The 22,684-nt window shown below is 46.1% G+C and overlaps 1 protein-coding gene across 1 annotated transcript in view; it reads right to left on the reverse strand.

The window, feature by feature from the left end:
• The window catches only part of FBXW5 (F-box and WD repeat domain containing 5), a 72,981-nt gene that overhangs the window by 44,853 nt on the left and 5,444 nt on the right, over positions 1–22,684 (reverse strand). Inside the window, exons 3-6 of the mRNA XM_040324493.1 lie at positions 18,074–18,231; positions 17,808–17,982; positions 17,441–17,589; positions 12,709–13,168 (exon numbers count right to left, since the gene is read on the reverse strand). Coding sequence (XP_040180427.1) covers positions 12,709–13,168; positions 17,441–17,589; positions 17,808–17,982; positions 18,074–18,231 — 942 coding nt within the window. The remainder of the gene's footprint in view (positions 1–12,708; positions 13,169–17,440; positions 17,590–17,807; positions 17,983–18,073; positions 18,232–22,684) is intronic.

The following is a 22,684-nucleotide window of genomic DNA, read 5'->3' on the forward strand; positions in this document are numbered from 1 at the left end:
TTAGATGCCGTAAGGCAGGGTGGAGGATCGGACCTTGCAATAGCAGGTCTGGCCGTAGAGGAAGAGTCCAAGGGTCTCCCACTACCATCTTCAGGATTAGTGAATACCATGCCCTTCTGGGCCATGCTGGAGCTACCAGGATGACTGGTATGTGCTCCACCCTGATCCTGCGCAGCAGGCGGGGTAGTAACTGGAGCGGGGGAAATACATAAAGAAGTTTGAACTGATGCCAAGGGCAAACCAGCGCATCGGTTCCGCAGGCCATCGGATCCCTTGAGCGGGATATGAACCTGTCCAGCTTCTTGTTGAGTCTCGATGCCATGACATCCACGTCCGGCACTCCCCATCTTTGGCAGAGTGTTTGAAAGATTTGTGGATGTAGAGACCATTCCCCCGGCAACAGAGTCTGGCGACTTAAGAAGTCCGCCTGAAGGTTGTCCACTCCTGGAATAAATATTGCCGATATGCAGGGCACATGAGCCTCTGCCCACAGGAGAATCAAGCTCACCTCTCTCTGAGTGGCTTGACTCTTGGTTCCCCCTTGGTGATTTATGTATGCCACGGCCGTGGCATTGTCTGATTGAATTCTCACCGGGAACCCCTGCAACTTGGACGTCCAAGCCCTGAGGGCTAGTCGAGCAGCTCTGAGCTCCAAGATGTTGATGGGCAATTGCCTCTCTGGCTTTGCCCAAGTACCCTGGCGAGTGCAACCATCCAAAATTGCTCCCCAGCCCGTCAGGCTGGCGTCTGTGGTTACTATCTTCCAAGCCACTGGGCTGAAAGACTTCCCCTTCACTAGATTCTGAGGGTCTAACCACCAACACAGACTTTGTCGGACTCTTGATGAGAGCGGCAAAGGGATATCCAAGGCCTGTGGCCTCCTGCTCCATGCGGACAGGATGGCTGCCTGCAGGATGCGAGTGTGGCTCTGGGCGTACGGTACCGCCTCGAATGTGGCCACCATCTTGCCTAGTAACCGCATAAATAGGCGAATAGTCGGTTCTTTCTTGCTTAGAACCAGTAGGATTAATTCCTTGATGGCTTTGACCTTTATCAGAGGTAGAAACACCCTTTGTTGTTCTGTGTCTAACCTCATGCCGAGATATTCCAACTGCCTTGTGGGCTGGAATGCTGACTTTTCTCGATTTAGGACCCAGCCGAACCTCTCGAGGTACTGGACCGTGAGGGCCACTGCTCGTTCCAAGCCAGGAGACGAGTGATCTATGACTAGGAGGTCGTCCAGGTACGCTAGGATCGTGACCCCTTGGATCCTTAGCTTGGCTAGGATTGGAGCTAGGACCTTCGTGAACACCCGGGGGGCCGTAGCCAACCCAAAGGGAAGCGCCACGAATTGGAAATGACGCGAAGCCACCATAAAGCGTAGAAATCTTTGATGTGGCTGATAAATTGGAACATGAAGGTAGGCATCCTTTATGTCTATGGATGCCATGAAGTCGTCCTTCTGGAGTGTGGCAGCTGCTGACCGCACGGATTCCATCCGAAATGAGCGGACCTTTAGGTATGCATTTACCATCTTTAGGTCCAAAATTGGCCTGACATCTCCGTTGGACTTTGGGATGATGAATAGGTTGGAGTAGAAACCCAGCCCTTGTTCTAGGACTGGTACCTCTACTATTACTTCCAGGGAGAGTAGATGATTCAATGCCGTCATTAATGCGGCTCCCTTCTCCGGATCGTTTGGAACCCTTGACTCCTGGAAATGAGGAGGAAACTTTAGGAAGTCTAGTTTGTAGCCCGTAGCCACGGAAGACCGTACCCATCTGTCGGGAATGCTGGCTTCCCAAACCTCTGAAAAGAGACGCAGCCTTCCCCCCACCCTCGTGGGTGGGGGCGCCCCTTCATAAGGTCGGCTTGGGGGCTGGTTTTGCTTGTTTGCGAAACCACTGCTTCTTGCCTCTAGCGGCCTGTCCCTGCGATTTGTTGTTGAAGTTAAAGTTTGATCTTGCAGGAGGCCGTCGATACTGTTTGGCATTAGAGGGCCCCTGCCCAGGGGAGTGCTGTCGTTTAAACGCAGGCCCCTGAAACTTTTTCTTGGTTGGCAAAAGAGTACTTTTGCCGCTTGAAATGGTCTGAATGTATTTATCCAGGTCTTCTCCGAAGAGTCGTCCTCCATGGAAGGGGAACCCTACCAGGAGCTTCTTGCATGGGGGCTCGGCCTCCCAGCTCTTTAACCATAAGAGTCTTCTCATATGGATAAGGGATAACGATAAACGTGACGCTTGCTGGATAGAATCCTTAATCGCATCTACCGTAAAGCGTATGGCCCTAGGGACATCAGAAAATTCTTCTGCCTGCTGGGCAGGAATAAGTTTAAGCATCTGCTTAGTTTGATCCGATAATGCTTGTGCAACCCCAATCGCAGCCACAGCTGGCTGCACTACTGCCCCTGCAGTAGTGAAGGAGCTTTTAAGTAGTGCTTCCAAGCGTTTATCAACCGGATCCTTGAACACCTGTATGTTTTCTACAGGGCATGTTAAAGATTTGTTAACACATGAGATGGCTGCGTCCACCGCCGGGGTTGCCCATCTCTTGTAAAATTTATCTTCCATAGGATATAAGGCAGAGAATCTTTTAGGTGGTAAAAAGATTCTATCTGGCTTGGTCCAATCTTGGAACATAACTTCCTCTAGCAGAGGATGGATCGGAAAAACTGCGTTGTTTTGAGGCGCCTTTAGTGAGCCCAAAGCTGAAACAGTCGATACTTGGAGATCTGGTACTGGCAAGTTGAATGCACTATGGACCAAGTCCGTTAAGGCTTGAACCCACCAGCTCTCCCCTTGGGAGGCTGCCCCAGACTCCCCTGTATCCGGATCCTCGATCCCCGAACCTGCTTGGTCCTTGTCCAAGAGGTCGTCCAATTCCCCTGCGGAAAGGACCTCCTCCTCTGAGGGTCCACGCTCGGGCGACGGAGATCTATTCCGTTTTCTGCCCCGCATAGCCTTGGCTATCATCTTTTCCATTCTTTTTTCCATCTCTTTTAAGGAGGTGGACAGTACCTCGTCCGTGACCACCCTAGGGTTGGACTGACCCGTGCCAGCTCCAGCCCCAGATCCCGATGGTCCCATCAAGGCTCCCTCTCGGGAAAGCAGCGGCATAACTTTGTCCGAGACCTCAGACTCTCTGGGGGAATCCCCACCTCTTGTACCCTCTGAACCAGATGCCATGGTACAATACCGAGGTACGTCCGCTAACTTATCGGTGTTTGGAACTATAAATAGTTATTGCCCAAAAACCCGTTTGGGGGATAAAAATGCCTTCTTTCCCTTTAATGTTTTTTTTTTTCTTTTTTTTTTTTTTTTCAAACCCAAGAGAGAAAAAACATTCTGTCCCCCTTAGTAGTATTGCCAAAAAACTGCTGAGATAGAAAAGAACAGCCTAACTCTAGGCTCCAGGACAGTCTTATTGAAGACTGTAATATCTGTTTTGGCCACTGTGTGTCCTCGGCGCCCCGTGCTGCCGCTCTGGTCTCTTCCTCTCTCAGTTCCAGCATACACTGAGCTCGGAACAAATGGAAGGGCCGCCCCTTCCTTTAACATGCTGGCCCGCCCTTCCCCCCTCAGCTAACGGCGCGAAATTGCGCCCATATCACGGGGACGCGCGCGCGCCCGCCGGCGGGGGGGGGGGGTGGATGGAAGGAGACCACACGAGGAGGCAGTTTGTCCTGTCTCCAGGCTAGGAGGAAGAACCGTGGCAGCAATCGCCTGGAGGCTTTGCAGGTAAGCACAGCTCTCTTTACACACACACACACACAGGCCTCTTTCTCAATGTTTACAATACTACCAGGGAGGTCACCTTTTATGGGGAATACACATAGAGCCATCCTATCTTTAAGACATGTGACTTACTTTGCCAGATGCAGCGCATAACTTTAGGCATGTCCCCTGTGAACCCCCCAGAAAAACCTGCTAAGAACCAAGTTCCGCAAGTTTCCCCTCACTTACCTGCTCCATGCCGCAGGACTTTGCAAAGCAAGAGGCCCAATCTTCCCCCATCTCCGTGGGGCATTGACCTTCAGGCCCTGGGTTCCTATGAAGGATCCACTGTCCTGGGCCCATATAGCACTCTGGCAACAGAAACATTAGGCCCCCAAAGGTTTCTAAGTTCTGGGCCCAGGGTCCAGCTCTCTAAAAGGAAAGCATTATGGGCTATACCCCTTTGGTTTGGGGTCCGGTTACTGACCACTTTAGCGCTGAGGCCTTTGGACAGAACCGGTTAGCCCACCTAATCCCAAGGATGTGGAGGCAAGCTAAACCATGACCAACACCTAAGACACTGGCGTAAAAACTGAGGTACTCCTCCTATGGGAGGGGGTTATATAGGGAGGGGCATTTCCTGTTTGAGATTGCCAGTGTCCATCACCTGAAGGTACTCCATATAACCCACATAGTAATGAATATGCCGCTCTGTGTCCCGTGATGTACGATAAAGAAAAGTATTGTGTCATATAACCACAAAATATGATAAAAAATGTTAACATATATATGTATATATACATATCAGCTTCATGTATTAATGTCAAAGTAAGATATGAAGGTGATACAGGGGAACAACTGAGGGGATAGTAATGAAGAAGGTGACACAAGTGGGCAGTGGCGGCTGGTGCTCAAGATTTTTGGGGGGAGCAAACAAACCCCCTCAAATGTTGCCACTGTGCCCATCAAATGCCACTGTGCTGTCAAATGCTGCCACTGTGCCATTGAATGACATCACTGTGATCCCCGCCCACTCGCCGTCTGCCCGGCAAATACCCTGTTTACCCTGTCTCGGTGGGGCAGTGGATAAGGGGGGCGAACGGCGTCCTCAATGCGTCTTCTCCTCTATGCATGCATCTATCCATGATTCATAGAAGGGGCGGCGTCCGTGCGCCTTTATGGATGCACCACCACTGCAAGTGTTTATTATTCATATATTTTTTTAGTAAGTAGTGAGCAAATTTGGTGTGGAAGCGCACTGGAGTATATTTATTTGTTTATAATGGAAAGACAGTAGTCTGTCAGTTTTTCAAGCGTACTTGATAGGATGCTTCATTCACCTCTATGGAGCGACGGATGTCAGTGGTGATATGTCCGCTGACATGCAATCCACTAATCCAGACAGATGGAAACCCTGACAGGTTTTGTCCCACCCACTGGGACTTAATCATAGGGGTAGGGAGTAAGAACAGAATGAGAGAATTTACACATCATCGGATGTGAAGAGTGATAAAGTGACACAGGTGCATGTGATTGCAATGAGAAATAAAGTGAAGCTGTGAAATGTATGAACAATTTAAAAATAAGTAAATCCATAAAATTAATAGTTTCAAAAACCAGGTTACTTTCCCGGCATGCCGGCATGACTAAAGGTGGCCATACATGATACGAATTTCTTTCGAAAATCTTATCAAAGAATTTTCGTACGAATTTCGCACCGTTAGTGGGCTGCAGCAACAGCCGATTTTCGTGCGGCAAACAAATTTGAGAAATCCGACATGTTGGAAATTTTCGGAAAAACAAACGATTTTCTGATCAATGATGGGAGAATCGTGCGAGAAATGTAATAGAAAAAAAAATGTGCAAGAAAAGAAAATTCCCGGAGAGAAAACTGCTTAACTGTCATATTGGCTGTGCTCTCAAGCAAACTGTAAAACCATCAATGGCTGGTGTCATAACTGATCACATGTGCAGAATCATGGCAGTTGAAGATTAAACAGAGGCAAAGATGGCAACTTTCTCGGCTGAAAACAGTAGGAGGGTTTACAGTAGGTGCACGCGATATTGTGTCAATCTCGCTCCCTTTCTCGGCGAGATTGAGCACCTACGAGCCCCATCGCGGGAGCCAGCGCCGAGCTGGCTTGCCGCGATAGAGACAAAGCCATCATAGAAGCGACGGGAGATCCGACTTGGATTCCCGCCAATTCTACACGTGTGCGGCGTTTGTTATGAATCCTGAGGGGGAAGTCCCCGCCGGATTTTAAATAAAAATCCGGCATGGGTTCCCCCCTCAGGAGCATACCGGGCCCTTAGGTCTGTTATGGGTTGTAAGGAGAGCCCCCCCTACGCCGAAAAAACGGCGTAGGGGGTCCCCCTACAATCCATACCAGACCCGTATCCAAAGCACGCTTCCCGGCCGGCCAGGAAAGGAGTGGGGACGAGCGAGCGCCCCCCCCCCCTCCTGAGCCGTACCAGGCTGCATGCCCTCAACATGGGGGGGTTGGGTGCTCTGGGGCAGGGGGGCGCACTGCGGGGCCCCCCCACCCCAGAGCACCCTGTCCCCATGTTGATGAGGACAGGGCCCCTTCCCGACAACCCTGGCCGTTGGTTGTCGGGGTATGCGGGCGGGAGGCTTATCGGAATCTGGGAGCCCCCTTTAATAAGTGGGCCCCCAGATACCGGCCCCCCACCCTAAGTGAATGGATATGGGGTACATCGTACCCCTACCCATTCACCTGGAGGAAAAATGTTAAAGTCAATAAACACAACACAAGAGTTTTTAAAATAATTTATTAGTCTGCTCCGGAGGCCGCCCCCTGTCTTCTTTAGCTCTGTTTACCAGGGGGGGCTTCTTCTTTGACATCTTCGGGTGGGGGCCGCTCTTCGCCGCCGTCCGGTTCTCTTCCACCGCCGGGGGGGGGGGTCGCTTTTATAAAAGCGCCCACTCCTCGGCGGGTTTCCTCCGACGTCTTCGGCGGGGGGTGGTGTGCTTCTTCTTCCGCTATCCGGGGGGGGTCTTCTTCGGCTATCCGGGGGGTCTTCTTCACTCTCCGGGGGTCTTCTGCTATGTTCGCCGCTCTCCGCTGTTGACTCGGCGCACCCCGGTTCTTCCTCCAGCTGTCCGGTGCCTTCTCCTTCAGCGCTGAACGTCTATCTTCTTCTTCCGTGCTGTGACGTATTCTTCTTCTTCCGGGCTGTGACGTCATCTTCTTCTCTTCTCCAGATGTTGACACGCCGGCTCTTCTCGCTGAAATGACGTGTGCACGGCTTGCATCGGACCTATATAGGCCTCACAGTCCCATCATGCTCTGTACCTACCCATGTGATACCTACCCACGTGGGTAGGTATCACATGGGTAGGTACCAGAGCATGATGGGATTGTGAGGTCTATATAAATCCGATGCAAGCCGCGCACCCGTCATTGCAGCGAGGAAAGGCGACGTGTCAACATCGGGGGAAGAAGAGAAGTGAAGAACATGACGTCACAGCACGGAAGAAGAACTCACAGCACGGAAGGAGAAGACGACGTACAGCACGGAAGAAGAAGGCACCGGACAGCGAGAGGAAGAACCGGGGTGCGCCGAGTCAACAGCGGAGAGCGGCGAACATAGAAGGAGACCCCCGGAGAGTTGAGAAGACCCCCCGGATAGCGGAGAAGACCCGTCGGGATAGCGGAAGAAGAAGCCCCCCCGCCGAAGACGCCGGAGGAAACCCGCCGGGGGGTGGGGGCTTTTTTAAAAGCGACCCCCCCCGGCGGTGGAAGAGAACCAGACGGCGGCCCCCACCCACCCGAAGACGTCAAAGAAGAAGCTCCCCCTGGTAAAAGAGCTAATAAAGAAGACAGGGGGAGCCTCCGGAGCAGAAAAATAAATTATTTTAAAAACCCTTGTGTGGTGTGTTTATTAACTTTGACATTTTTCCTACAGGTGAATGGTTAGGGGTACGATGTACCCCATATCCATTCACTTAGGGTGGGGGGCCGGTATCTGGGGGCCGCCTTATTAAAGGGGGCTCCCAGATTCCGATAAGCCTCCGGCCCGCATACCCCGACAACCAACGGCCAGGGTTGTCGGGAAGGGGCCCTGTCCTCATCAACATGGGGACAGGGTGCTCTGAGGTGGGGGGGCCGCAGTGCGCCCCCCTGCCCCAGAGCACCCAACCCCCCCATGTTGAGGGCATGCAGCCTGGTACGGCTCAGGAGGGGGGGGGCGCTCGCTCGTCCCCACTCCCTTCCTGGCCGGCCGGGTAGCGTGCTTTGGATACGGGTCTGGTATGGATTGTAGGGGGGCCTCCTACGCCGTTTTTTTTGGCGTAGGGGGCTCTCCTTACAACCCAGACCTAAGGGCCCGGTATGCTCCTGAGGGGGAACCCATGCCGGATTTTTATTTAAAATCCGGCGGGGACTTCCCCCTCAGGATTCATAACAAACGCTGCACACGTGTAGAATTGGCGGGAATCCAAGTCGGATCTCCCGTCGCTTCTATGACGCGCTTGCTGGGATGTGCTGTCACTATTCCAGTGAGTGCGAGATGTCGGCGAGATCTCGGCACCATGTCGCCGAGAATCAGCGCGATGCTGTCGTGCTAAAAACACAATATCACAAACACCTACTGTACATCCACTTTAATAAACAGTGAGTATATAAGTAAAAAATGCATGTGTAAAAAACGAAAGAAATGCAAAAAATGGCAAAGGAAAATTGATAAAATAAAAAGTGAGAAAAAATAAAAGATAATCCATTATGCCACATAAAATTATGTCAAAAAAACACAAAAAGTACACATGGTTTTACATAATTTTAGATAGCATCAAGTGGTCATTTTTTTCTCAGTTTTTCCAATTTCACAATTTTCCATTTTTTGCATTTCTTTTATTTTTTTACACATGTATTTTTCACTCGTACACATTCCTTCACACTTTCACAATTCACTTCATTTTTAAATATTTTTATGTTTTTTTTCTCTTTTCTCACTTTGCCTCTCTTACTTTTCATCTTCCCTGCTATTTTTATTCACTCTAGAAACAGCTTAATTTTATTTCTCACGCTTTTTCAACACATTTCTTATTGCAATCACATGCACCTGTGTCACTCCTTCACTCATTACACCCAATGATGTATAAATTCTGTTATTTTGCTCTTACCCCCTACAATTAAGCCCCGGTGGGTGGAACGAAACATGTCAGAGGGCATGGCCCGAGAAGCTGCATTGACTGAGGTTCCCACAAGTATACATCCATATTAGGATCAGCTATGGCGAGCGGCGGTTCCAAGCTAAGATGTTCATTGCTCACTGGATGAGTTTTTCTTATCCTGAGTGCCAATGGGGCTCTACACCTCAGCTTGGAGCAGCACCATCAAGTACTTAAGGCCTTATTCTGAGTCACCTGAAGGTGCACATCTATAACCCATGGTCCATGAATACTCTGTCTGTGTCATGTACTGTACGATTAAGAAAAGTGTGTCCCTGCTCTGCCTGCTTCCTAGACTGTCCCTCACCATATACCAGCTGCTAGCGATAATTGCAAGTAAAATCCGTCAGACTGATTGTACCCAAGTTAATCGATCGATCAACTTGGTACATTCAGCCTGACCATAAATGGTTTGATTCTTGTCCGGTTCTTGCTGAGATTCGAACTGTGTATGGCCTGCCTAATATGCACACTGTGAAAGGGGGCAATTAATGTGTTAGCTTTCCCAACGGGTGCTTGTGCTACTTGCTATGACCTGTACTGTGATTGGCTGAAGAAAGGGTGCGATAATGAGCATAACTTCACCTCCTGCATCTGTAAACCCACTATAGACCACAGCACTGTATAACCCTTATAGACCACAGCAGTTACATTCACACACGGCTAAAAATTTCAAGTCCTAAGCTACTAGCCAGGCCTCAAGGGTTACTCGCCACCAGTTGCCCCACCCCTAAATACGCCCTCATAAATTATCTCATGAAATTATACTTAAAAAGAAGAGGTCCAGCCTGAGCTTTTTAGGCTGGGCTTCTCCTATGGGTCACAGGAGTGCAATTCATTTTTCACTCCTGTGTGCTCTCCGCTGAAGTCATTACCATCAGTCGAGGCAGCTCGTCATCCCGACTTCGCAAGTCTGGATCCACCAGCTGCCTCGATTGATGGCAGTCTCAGAAGAGAGGAGAGCTGCTGACTGACAGTCAGCAGCTCTCCTCTCGGAATTGTGTGAAAACCGAGCCATCGGCGTTGTTTGGTGGCTCAGTCCTCAGTGTAGAGACGGCAGGGGACAGATGCAGCATCAGTCTGATGCTGCATCCACATAAGTAATTCTGAGAAAAAAAAAAAAACATACTTCTCTGTTAAATGTTTTATGCAGAATTAAGTTATAAAAATAAATATTAACAACAACTTTATCAGTGCAGTCTCACCTGTGCCCAACAATGCAGCCTACCTGTATCCATCAATGCCCCCTCACCTGTGCCCAACAATGCCCCCTCACCTGTGCCCAACAATGCAGCCTGCCTGTGTCCATCAATGCAGCCTGCCTGCGTCCATCAATGCAGTCTACCAGTGCAGGGGAAGAGAAAGGAGAGCAGGCGGCCAGATTTTGAGAGAAAGCAGAAACATCACTGTAACAGCTTAATTTCAATAACCGAGTGTTCCTGCCCCTAGCCATCACATACAGCCCCGCCTCCTGGTCTGGGGATCTTTGATATACATCACACGTCCCGGGATTGGATGGGTGATCTATCAAAGTATCGGGGGCTAGAAGGCGGGGCTGTATGTGACAGTGAGTGAGGGGAACACTTGGCAAATGAAATGTAAGCTGTTACAGCTATAAAAAAGTGTAAATAAACGAATGCGCAAACCAGTGTTGTATGTATTCAATGAGTAGCTGCCAACATAAAATAAGTGTTCTCACACAGTGAAAATATATAAAACAAATAGTGTGGTGCTTCCTCAATACAATAAAGTGTATCAACTTCAATAAAAACAATTTAAACAATATATTGCAAATACTCAAATGGAGTGTTTTCCGTATACACAATTCCAATGAAATATAAAAAGTGCAAAAGAAAAACTTCCACGTAAATAATTCCAATACACTATTAAAGTGCTCTGTGCGAAAAAACTTCAGTGCAAAAATGAATGTTCTTATAGTGATGTCCCCATCCAGAGTGCACACATAAGTAATGTTCAAAATTCTTTTAAAAAGTGAAGAACTTCCACCATTCGTGATCATAGTGTGCCCCAGCCTCTCACCTCAGGGAAAGACCCCTACAGGTTTAGTCGCACTTCTGGTATCAAATATTTATTTATTTATTGAAGTTCATACACTTTATTGCGGGGATATGCAATTAGCGGACCTCCAGATGTTGCAGAACTACGATTCCCATGAGGCAAAGCAAGACTCTGACAGCCACAAGCATGATACCCAGTCAGAGGCATGATGGGACTTGTAGTTTTGCAACAGCTGGAGGTCCGCTAATTGCATATCCCTGCTTTATTGTATTGAATTAGTGCCACATTATTTGATTTATAAGCTGTTACAGCTATGTCCCCACTATCTGATAATTCAGGCCGCCTGCTCTCCTCTCTCTTCCCCTCTGCGATCACTAAGCTCCCATTCAACCCCAGCGGTGCTCGTATATATATATATAGGCCCAGATTCTCAAAGGAGATACAACGGCGTATCTCCAGATACGCCGTCATATCTCTGAGTCTGAGCCGTCGTATCTATGCGCCTGATTCTTAGAATCAGTTATGCATAGATTTGTATTAGATCCGACCGGCGTAAGTCTCTTCCTCTGGATCAACTGTGGGTATGGAGTTGGATGTATGGGATTGTATTGTGTTTTTTATTTTGTTTGTTTATTTATTTATTTTTGTGGTTGAACTGGATGGACTTGTGTCTTTTTTCAACCTGACTAACTATGTAACTATGGATCTTAACTGCATATTTACGCTGGCCGCTAGGGGCGTGTACGCTGATTTACGCCTAGAAATATGTAAATCAGCTAGATACGTGAATTCACGAACGTACGCCCGGCCGACGCAGTACAGATACGCCATTTACGTTAGGCTTTTCCCGGCGTAAAGTTACCCTTGCTATATGAGGCGTACATGCGGCATACCAATGTTAAGTATGGACGTCGTTCCCGCGTCGAATTTTGAAAATTTTACGTCGTTTGCGCAAGTTGTCCGTGAATGGGGCTGGACGTAATTTACGTTCACGTCGAAACCAATATACGTCCTTGCGGCGTAGTTTGGAGCAATGCACACTAGGATATGTCCACGGACGGCGCATGCACCGTTCGTAAAAAGCGTCATTTACGTGGGGTAACATAACATTTACATAACACACGCCCACATCTTCAAAATTTGAATTAGGCGGGCTTACGCCGGCCTATTTACACTACGCCGCCGCAACTTACTGAGCAAGTGCTTTGAGAATACTGCACTTGCCCGTCTACGTTGCAGAGGCATAACGTAAATAGGATACGTTACGCCCGCACAAAGATACGCCGATCTACGTGAATCTGGGCTAAGATCAGCTAAAAGTAGTTGGCTCTGTGCATTATAATTAATCAAAATTAATCGATTAAAAAATAAATCGATTAATCGAACACAAAAATTGTAATCAGTAACAGCCCTAATATATATATATATATATATATATATATATATATATATATATATATATATATATAATATATATTACTGGTAGGGTTATTTTAACTGAGGTTATATACAAATGTCTGCCCTATGATCTGTATACTGTATGATTAAACAAACGTAAATACAAAGTAACAATTGTATTGCAATGTTTTTCTCAATGTTCAGCACACTGTTTAGTGGGGACAGCTGGATGGACAGTGGCACTGTTACAGTGGGGACATTTCTATATCACACTCAGTAGACTAGTTGTTAGTGGTAGTATAAAGACAGCTATCAGCTGTTTCAAAAATCAACTCATGTGTAAGCATGAAACATCAGCTGTGCTAGTAACAAGAGAAGACATAGTACCTATCTGATGGGGTGAGTAGGTGAGACAGCCTGTGGTGAAGATGAGGTATTTCTTGTTCCCTTCAAGGCTTTGAGGACCGTTGGGCCTCCATGTCCGGTATTTTGCATAAAGCTGGGCTACTTTGGTCTCCACCTGATCCCTGGTCAGCGGAGGTGGAAGCAGCTGTTGATTTTGGGCATCAATGTCCACAAACATTTGAAGGGCTGCTGCAATCTGAGCATCTTCTCCAACAATCTCCCTTTCTTCCCCATCTTCTTCACCATCCTCCTCCTCTTCCTCCTCCAAACGATCATTCTCCTGTGGTCTGGTAGGGCCCTGTATTGTTTCATCAGCCTTCTCCCCGGCCTCCACAAGGAGTTCTGGAGAGTCCGCCACCATTACCATACGGATGGAGCTAGCGTTCAGGTTCTGTATTTTAAAAAGTCTCTTTACCACGTTAAGGTTTTCTGATTCAACATCCTAAAAAAAGGTGGAGACACGTTGCAATTAAATTAAATTCAAATTTAGATGCTTTAGTATCCACTATATAGAAGAAAAAAGAGCAATGTAAAAAGCCTATAAACTTACCAGTTGCTGCAATGATGCAGAAAATTGAACTATCTCCACAGACATTGGTGCCCTGGTCTCTGGAACAGGGATTTATGGGGACTGATGCAACTAGGGGCTCTGATGCCCTGCTGAATTCATTTCCCTAGAATCACTCCTATTCTACTGTATAAGTCAGGTAACTAATAACTTTGCTTTGATAATGTGACTGGGCAAGGAAGGGAGCTTGCATTCCTAAAAAGAAGTTGTCAATGACAACCAATATGCTTTTAGCTTTCATTTCCTTTACTTGTTTAGATCATTTAACTGGACTTTTCATTGTACCGTCTCCTGTGTGAAATAAAAAGTGTTTGCTTATCTAGAAACCAGACATCAGCTGCAATTAGAAACATAGAAAAGTGATGGCAGAAAAAGAACGAGTAGGCCATCGAGACTGCCCATTTAAAGGGGAGTTCCAGCCATTTGTATGTTTATTAAAAGTCAGCAGCAACAAAAAGTGTAGCTGCTGGCTTTTAATAAACAGGCACTTACCTGCTCCAGCGCTCCAGCGACGCGCCGGCCGGGGCTCCGCTCCTCTCCCCCCCTCCCCGGCCGGCATCTTCATCTTCAGTGTGGGCACCCGGCCGTGACAGCTTTCGGCTTCACAGCCGGGCACCCACTGCGCATGCGCGAGCGGCGTGGCCCGGCGCCGCGCCGTGTAATTGCCCAGGAGATCGCCTAGGACCTGTGACGTGTCCTAGGCGATCGCCTACAGCAGCCACTTCCTGAAGGCCATTAAGCTTAGTCGCCTACAGGAAGGAGGAAGTGGGACAGGAAGTCCCACTCGTGCTGAAGCCCCCACTCCCCCCCCAAAAAAATTACATGCCAAATGTGGCATGTAAGGGGGAGAGGAGTGGGTTAAGAGGAAGTTCCAAATTTGGGTGGAACTCCTCTTTAACTACTTGCCGACCAGCCGCCGCAGTTCTACGGCGGCAGGTCGGCTTCCCTGCGCGAGAGCCCATAGCTCTACGTCGGCTCTCGCAGCGGCCACTAGGGGCGACCACCGCCGGGCACCCGCGATTGCTCGTTACAGAGCGAGGAACGGGAGCTGTGAGTGTAAATTGAGTGGCATTTTTATAGTAATCCAATGCATTTTTATAGCACTGATCGCTATTAAAAATGCCAATGGTCCAAAAATGTGTCAAAAGTGTCCGCCATAATGTCGCAGGAAAAATTGCTGATCGCCGCCATTACTAGTAAAAAAAAAATATTAATAAAAATGCCATAAAACTACCCCCTATTTTGAAAACGCTATAACTTTTGCGCAAACCAATCAATAAACATTTATTGCGATTTTTTTTACGAAAAATATGTAGAAGAATACGTATTAGCCTAAACTGAGGGAAATTTTTTTTATATATATTTTTGGGGGATATTTATTATAGCAAAAAGTAAAAAATATTATTTTTTTTCAAAATTGTCGCTCTATTTTTGTTTATAGCGCAAAAACTAAAATCCGCAGAGGTGATCAAATACCACCAAAAGAAAGCTATATTTGTGGGAAAAAAAGGACGCAATTTTGTTTGGGAGCCTCGTCGCACGACCGCGCAATTGTCAGTTAAAGCGACGCAGTGCCGAATCGCAAAAAGTGCTCTGGTCTTTGACCAGCAATATGGGGGTTAAGTGGTTAAAAAAAAAAAAAAATGATTTTATAGATCTAGGTTTATCCCTAGCATGTTTGATGCAATTTACGGTTGACTGTCTCACTACCTCTGCTGGAAGTTTGTTCCAAACATCAACTACCCTTACAAAATAATACTTTCTCAGTTTAGTTTTGAACTTTCCTCCAGTTAGTTTAAGGTCATGTCCCTGTGTTCTTGATTTTGGTTTCATATGGAAAAGACTGCCCTCCTGAACCTTATTCACTGCCTTGATGCATTTAAAGGTTTCAATCATGTCTCCCCTTTCCCTTCTTTCCTCCAGACTGTACATATTACGTTTCTGAATTTGCTCTCGATTATATATATATATATATATATATATATATTTTTTTTAAGAATCTGATTAGCTGATACCAGTAACAAGTGAAAAGGAAAAAGGAAGGTGTTAAGGGAAAACAAAATCCAAACCCACATGGTCATGTGTGAAAAAGTGTTTGCTCCCTAAACTTAATAACTGGTTGGGCCACCCTTAGCAGCAAGAAATGCAATCAAGCGTTTGCGATAACTTGCAATGAGTCTGTTACAGCAATGTGCAAGAATTTGGGTCCACTCATCTTTGCAGAATTGTTACAATTTAGCCACATTGGAAGGTTTTCGAGCATGGACCGCCTTTTTAACCACTTGCTTACTGGGCACATAAACCCCCTTCGTTCCCAGGCGAAATCTCAGCGTCCGGCACTGCGTCGCTTTAACTGACAATTGCGCGGTCGTGCGACGTGGCTCCCAAACAAAATTGGCGTCCTTTTTTTCCCCACAAATAGAGCTTTCTTTTGGTGGTATTTGATCACCTCTGCGGTTTTTATTTTTTGCGCTATAAACAAAAAAAGAGCAACAATTTAAAAAAAATATATATTTTTTTTACTTGTTGCTATAATAAATATCCCAATTTTTTTTAAAAAAAAACTATTTTTTTTCTCAGTTAAGGCCGATACGTATTTTTCGACTTATTTTTGTAAAAAAAAAAAAAAAAATCGCAATAAGCGACTGGTTTGCGCAAAAGTTATAGCGCCTACAAAATGGGGAACAGAATTATGATTTTTTTTTTTACTAGTAATGGCGGCGATCTGCGATTTTTATTGGGACTGGGATATTGCGGCGGACGTATCGGACACTTTTGACACAAATTTGGCGCCATTCACATTTATACAGCGATCAGTGCTATAAAAATGCACGAATTACTGTATAAATGTGACTGGCAGTGAAGGGGTTAACACTAGGGGGTGAGGAAGGGGTTAACTGTGTAGCCTGGGTGTGTTATAACTGTGTGGGGGGAGGGGGGTGACTGGGGGAGGGGACCGATGCTGTGTCTCTATGTACAAGAGACACAGATCAGTCTCCTCTCTCCCTGACAGGACGTGGAGCTCTGTGTTTACACACAGAGCTCCACGTCCCTGCTGTCACCGCCGTGTCACCGACGATCGCGTGTACCCGGCGGACATCGCGGCCGCCCGGTACACGCATCGGGTCTTCGGCGATGCGTCGGGACAGTTTTTACCCGCCGCGCGCCACCCAGTGGCGCGCGCGGGTAATGCACATAAGAGGCCGTGTTTAAACGGCCACTTGGCACTTGAGAGCCGCGCTGCGGACGTATTTCGTCTATAGCGCGGATCTCAAGTGGTTAAAGGTCATGCCACAGCCTTTCAATAGGATTCAGGTCATGACTTTGACTAGGCCACTCCAAAGTCTTCATTTTTTTTCCCTTCAGCCATTCAGAGGTGGACTTTCTGGTGTGTTTTGGATCATTGTCCTGCTGCAGAACCAAGTCTGCTTCAGCTTGAGGTCACGAACAGATGGCCACACATTATCCTTCAGTATTTTTTGGTAGATAGAATTCATGGTTCCATTTATCACAGCAAGTCTTCCAGGTCCTGAAACAGCCCCACACCATCACACTACCACCACCGTTCCATGTGTTCGCCATTTGTGGATAATGGCTTGCACTATGTTTTGCTGGAGTCCCTAAGATTTAGAAATGGCTTTATAACCCTTTCCAGACTGATAGATCTCAATTACTTTCTCTTTCTCATTTGTTCCTGAATTTCGTTGCATCTCGGCATGATGTGTAGCTTTTTAGAATTGTTTAGTCTACTTCACTTTGTCAGTCAGGTCTTATTTAAGTGATTTCTTGATTGCGAACAGGTGTGGCAGTAATCAGGCCTGGTTGTGTCTAGAGAAATTGAAGTCAGGTGTGATAAACCAGAGTTAAGTTATGTTTTAAGGGGGGGGGGGGGGGGGTGCCACAACTTGACACTTTTTCACAAAGGGCCAAGTGGGTTTGGATTTTGCTTTCCCTTAATAAATACCTTCCTTTAAAAACTGCATGTTGTGTTTACTTGTGTTATCTTTGACTAATATTTAAATTTGTTTGATGATCTGAAACATTAAAAAGTGTAACAAACGTGCAAAACAATGAAAAATCATGAAGGGGGCCAACACTTTTTCACACAACTGTATATGTAGGTTGCTGTATATGTCTGTCGCTCACCTGGAAGGCCTTGTTAAGCCAGAGGACGGAGCAGGAGGTGATGCGACCCATGCGATGAAGATTGCCAGAAATAAGGTGGGTGTTATTAAGCCAGCAGCCGAACACATCATATGGCTTATTCCTTACCCGAGACAAAAGGTTGAACCCATCTACAAAGAAAGAGGGAGACAAATGAGCAAGGAGAAAGAGAACAGAATTTAAGAGTCAGGAAGAAGATAAGATGAGGAGAGAAATGAGAGAAGACAGCATGAAAAGAAGGAGAGAGAAGAGAGATGTACGCCGACTTCTGCCAACTGTGTACAGGTGTTTACACGTCCAGAAGAAAATATATTGTATGAGCAAAATAGTTTACATTCCATCACCTTACCAATACTGAAGACTGCAATTTCCCCTGCGGAGGAGTTATGGGGTCCCACAAAAACCCCAGACACCAGAAGGAGTGTGTCATCATAATTAAACTGCGAGAACTGTGTGTAGCTCCAGTGATGGGGTCTCATGTTAGCACTGTGCAGGAGAGTAAAGGGGTGTTTGGTGTTCCAGATCTGCAGATAGGACAAAAGGCAAATAAATAAGGAGGTCCAACATGCTCCGTTAACTTAAAATAACACACAACATGGAATTACCTATGCTTACCTTGACTGTACAGTCCTTAGAACAAGAGGCACACAAGTCCCCAGCATGTGAAAAGCTGATGTGTAGGACCTGGTCCGTGTGTTCTCTGAGTCTCTGGACCTCCACACATGGAACCGTGTCATGAAGACGCTGGAACTCTGCATACCAAGAGTCTGTGCCTGTCACAAGTAGCAACAAATATATTATACAACATCACAGGCTTAAAAGGACTGTAAAAAGTACAGTTACTATGTGTACAGTAACCCATACCAACTCATAAAATTGAAATAAAATTTTGGCATGCGCTTCAAGTAAGCCATTCCTTGAGATCCCTTGGGTCACCAATACACTCCCCCGGGTGGTTTCCAAGATGTACGGGTTACTAAATACACCCTTGAAGGATTTTGATATGCCGGGCATTAGCAAGTGGGAAAGAGATTTGGATAGGACCTTTATTCAAACTCAACGTAAACAGATTATGTATTTAGCCCTAAATTCCTCGGTCTGTACATGGACCCAGGAATCTAATTATAAACTTTTGACGCAATGGTACTATACACCAGTACAGCTCCAAAACCTTACAGAATTTCAGGTACCAGATGACCCTGCCTTCCTACTGCTTTATTGCACACAAATCCCGGTGCAGACTTATAAAAGGTCTGTGCTGTGTCATTTGATCAACGCAGCTAAAGCCGGGGTCACTTGGCATTGGAGAGATCCCAGACCACCCTCAATTGCAGAGATGCTAAATAGGGTAAGAGAGACTGGGGCCATGGAGGACTTGGTCCTCACAGCCCAAAATAAAAAAAAACAGTACAACAAAACATGGAAAGGATGGAATTTATTTATGTATTCGGAGGAAGGGAAAAGAATGCTAGATGGGGCACCTGAGGAATGAGGGTGCCCAATAGGAATTATGCACCTGAAATAGGAGGTATGTACCAGCACATAGGGAAAAACAGAAACCGAATGGATCCATCTCTGTTGGGGTTGGGGGGAGGGGGGTTCTGTTGTTGATTTGGGGGTGGGGGGGGGCATTTCTCTTTGTAGAGTAAGAGGGAGGAAAAGGAGAAAAAAGGGAAAAAAAAAAGAGAAAGGGAGGAATAATGGCGAGGAGGAAAAGAGATGCCATTGATAAATATTTTAAGCCCTTAGGAACATGGTAACGATGGAAGAGGGAAATTTATGTAAATACAAATGAATATATAGGTATACATATTGTGGATCGCTAAATGTACTAAGGATGGGGGAAAATGTAAATGTATACATATTTGATGGATTGTAGTAGTGATAATGTGTCTGTTGATATTTCCTTTTGTGATCAAAATAAAAAGATAAAAATATGAAAAATGAAAAACAAACAAAAAAATATATCCAACTTTCCTGGGGGATAGAGAGGGAGATCGAGAGAGATCGGGAGAGAGACTTTATAACACTTAGGTCCTCCCCATCCTACGCTACACCCCCTTAGCTCCTCCCTCAATCCAATGCTGTAGTCCTCCGCTTCTCATCTCTACATCCAAAGCTGTAGAAACCCGCTTACCCTCTCCACAACCCCCCATTCCCTACCCTACTGTCCCCTTCTACCCATAGTTGGCAAGGTTGAAATAAGACACCAAGCCTCAAGCCTCAAACCTTCTGGCACAAAGTCATTTGGAGTCATGAGACCAACATTTAGCTTTTTGGCCACAACCATAAACACTACATTTGGAGAGGAGTCAAAAAGGCCTATGATGAAAAGTACACCATTCCTACTGTGAAACACGGAGGTGGATCGTTGATGTTTTGGGGATGTGTGAGCTACAAAAGGCACAGGAAAATTTGGTCAAAATTGATGGCAAGATGAATGCAGTATGTTATCAAAAAATACTGGAAGAACATTTGCATTCATCAGCCAGGAAGCTGCGCATGGGACGTACTTGGACATTCCATCATGACAATGATCAAAAACATAAGGCCAAGTCGACCTGTCATTGGCTATAGCAGAATAAAGCAAAGGTTCTGGAGTGGCCATCTCAGTCTCCTGCCGTGCCATGCCAAAAGATCTCCGTTTGTAAAGTAAACGTTTGTGTGAAAATGTACCAAATGCCTTTGCAAAATGCAGATACACCACATCCACAGGCCTTTCTTTTATCTACATGGCAGCTCACTTCCTCGTAGAATGTTAATAGATTGGTCTGGCAAGAACAATCCTTCATGAAACCATACGAATGATATCATTTTCATTAGCAAAATCTTGGATATATTCCCTTCTCACCCCCTCCAATACAGACTATTGATGTTAGGCTAACTGGCCTGTAGTTCCAAGGGATATATCTGGGCCCTTTTTTAAATATTGGTACCACATTGGCCTTTCTCCAATCAGCTGGTACCATTACAGTCAGTAAACTGTCCATAAAAATTAGGAGCAATGGTCTAGCTATTACCTGACTAAGTTCCTTAAGGACCCTTGGGTGTAAGATATCTGGTCCCGGTGACTTATTTGTGTTAAGATTTTCAAGTCTATTTCTGATATTGTTATTGGTTACCCACGAAGGTACATTCTGTCATATGTTATTAACATTACAGTCTTGGTTACTATATCCCCCTTTTTCCTTCGTGAAAACAGAGAAGAATGCATTTAAAACCTTTGCCTCCCCATCCCACGCTGCTTTCCCCTGCTCCTCATGCCTCCACCCCATGCTGCTGATCCCTGCCCCACCTCAATCCCTCGTACCACCTCAACTCCCCTCATCACAGCACCTCCTTCACACCTATCTTCCCCTTGATTGCTAAGCTTCCCACTACACATTCTAGGCCATGGCACAGCACCCCCACTTCCTCCTCACAGGACGTTTCTGCCAGCCGTCTCACACCCCTAAAGCTGGGTACACACGGACCAAGAATGGTTGGATCAACAGGAACCAGGTGCCTTTCAGCCTGTCTGCACAGCCCTGCCCTATGGACGGCCAAGAGTAAATGTACTCCGCTGTCCTCAACTACCTTATGATCTGCCTAAATGGAAGTGGACAGAGTGCCTTCTGTTTTTCTTTTTTATATTAAATCGGACCCGGAGATAGGCGGATTTAAAGCGGAGGTGCAGCTTTAAAAAAAAAAATATTTAAGTCAGCAGCTACAAACACTGTAGCTGCTGACTTTTAATAAGCACACTTACCTGTCCAGGTTGCCTGCGATGTGGGCCGCCCGAGGCCAATTCGTCGATCGTGGCTGGTCCTGGCGCCGCCATCCTCACTAAGGGAAACAGGCAGTGGAGCCTTGCAGCTTCACTGCCCGTTTCCTACTGCGCATGCGCGAGTCTGGCGTCGCTTTGTGAATGGGCGGCTGACTTCTGGGAGACACACAGTTTCCATAAGTCAGCGCGCCCCATTCCTCAGAAGACAATGTACAAAAAACAAGAATAAATTTGCGCTATCAGTGTGAAAAGCAGCCACAAACAATCTAGTGAAACAAGAAAGTGGTGAAATATACAAAAAACAATTAAGTGGCGCTGAAAGGTGATGAATGTAGATATTATAACAAAGTAAATCATACAACAATATGAACAAATGAACAAATCATATATGAGAAGTTAGCAAACAGTGAGTCCATATGTAACAAACAGTGAATCACTGGAAAAATGCACCGCCAGTAAATAATCTCCTGTGATGGACGATTCAAGACACCACGGTGAAATGGAATGGACAATTATGTGAAAAAGTAACCACCACCAGGAAGGGAGGCTTACCGGAAATATTGAACCCTAATAAACATACGCTTAAAGGGTCAATATAGACTGTATGTAAGTTGGTGAAACCACATCAATCGGATCTGGGTACATAAAAGGAACGATGGCTGGAAAGCATCACTGTAAACCAGAGCAGGGGGATGGCAACGTCTTGAAGGTATCTCACAAGAAATCAGACCATATCCAAGGAACATAAAAGAAAACGAAGTCCCATAGTGTAATACCGTAATAATAGTGTAAGCCTCCCTTCCTGGTGGTGGTTACTTTTTCACATAATTGTCCATTCCATTTCACCGTGGTGTCTTGAATCGTCCATCACAGGAGATTATTTACTGGCGGTGCATTTTTCCAGTGATTCACTGTTTGTTACATATGGACTCACTGTTTGCTAACTTCTCATATATGATTTGTTCATTTGTTCATATTGTTGTATGATTTACTTTGTTATAATATCTACATTCATCACCTTTCAGCGCCACTTAATTGTTTTTTGTATATCTCAGAAGACAATGTGAGGACGACGAGACCGAGAAGCACCACGGACAAAGAAGGGGAAGATCTGCCTAGTAACAGACCTTTTTTTTTTTTTTTTTTTTTTTTTAGCCTTTTTGGCTATTTTTTTTTAGGGTGAACCTCCACTTTAAATGGATACAAGTCCATTTACACCCACCTGGCCACAGGGGTGAATGGACCATCTGATCAGGTCCGCCTGAAAAACTGATAAGCGGACCTCAATGACCCTGCCGTGTGAAAGGGACATAATATAAAATCACCAAGTATTCATAGCAAGATATTGACGCTCCAATACACTACAAAACATTTGCCATTTACTAAATTAAAAGTATTAATAACCATTTACAGACGTCCTCGTTTTCTACTGACATGTAAACTGGTATATACACAGTCGG

The sequence above is a fragment of the Rana temporaria genome, chromosome 9, assembly GCF_905171775.1.
Source record: "Rana temporaria chromosome 9, aRanTem1.1, whole genome shotgun sequence".
Classification (NCBI taxonomy): Eukaryota; Metazoa; Chordata; class Amphibia; order Anura; family Ranidae; genus Rana; species Rana temporaria.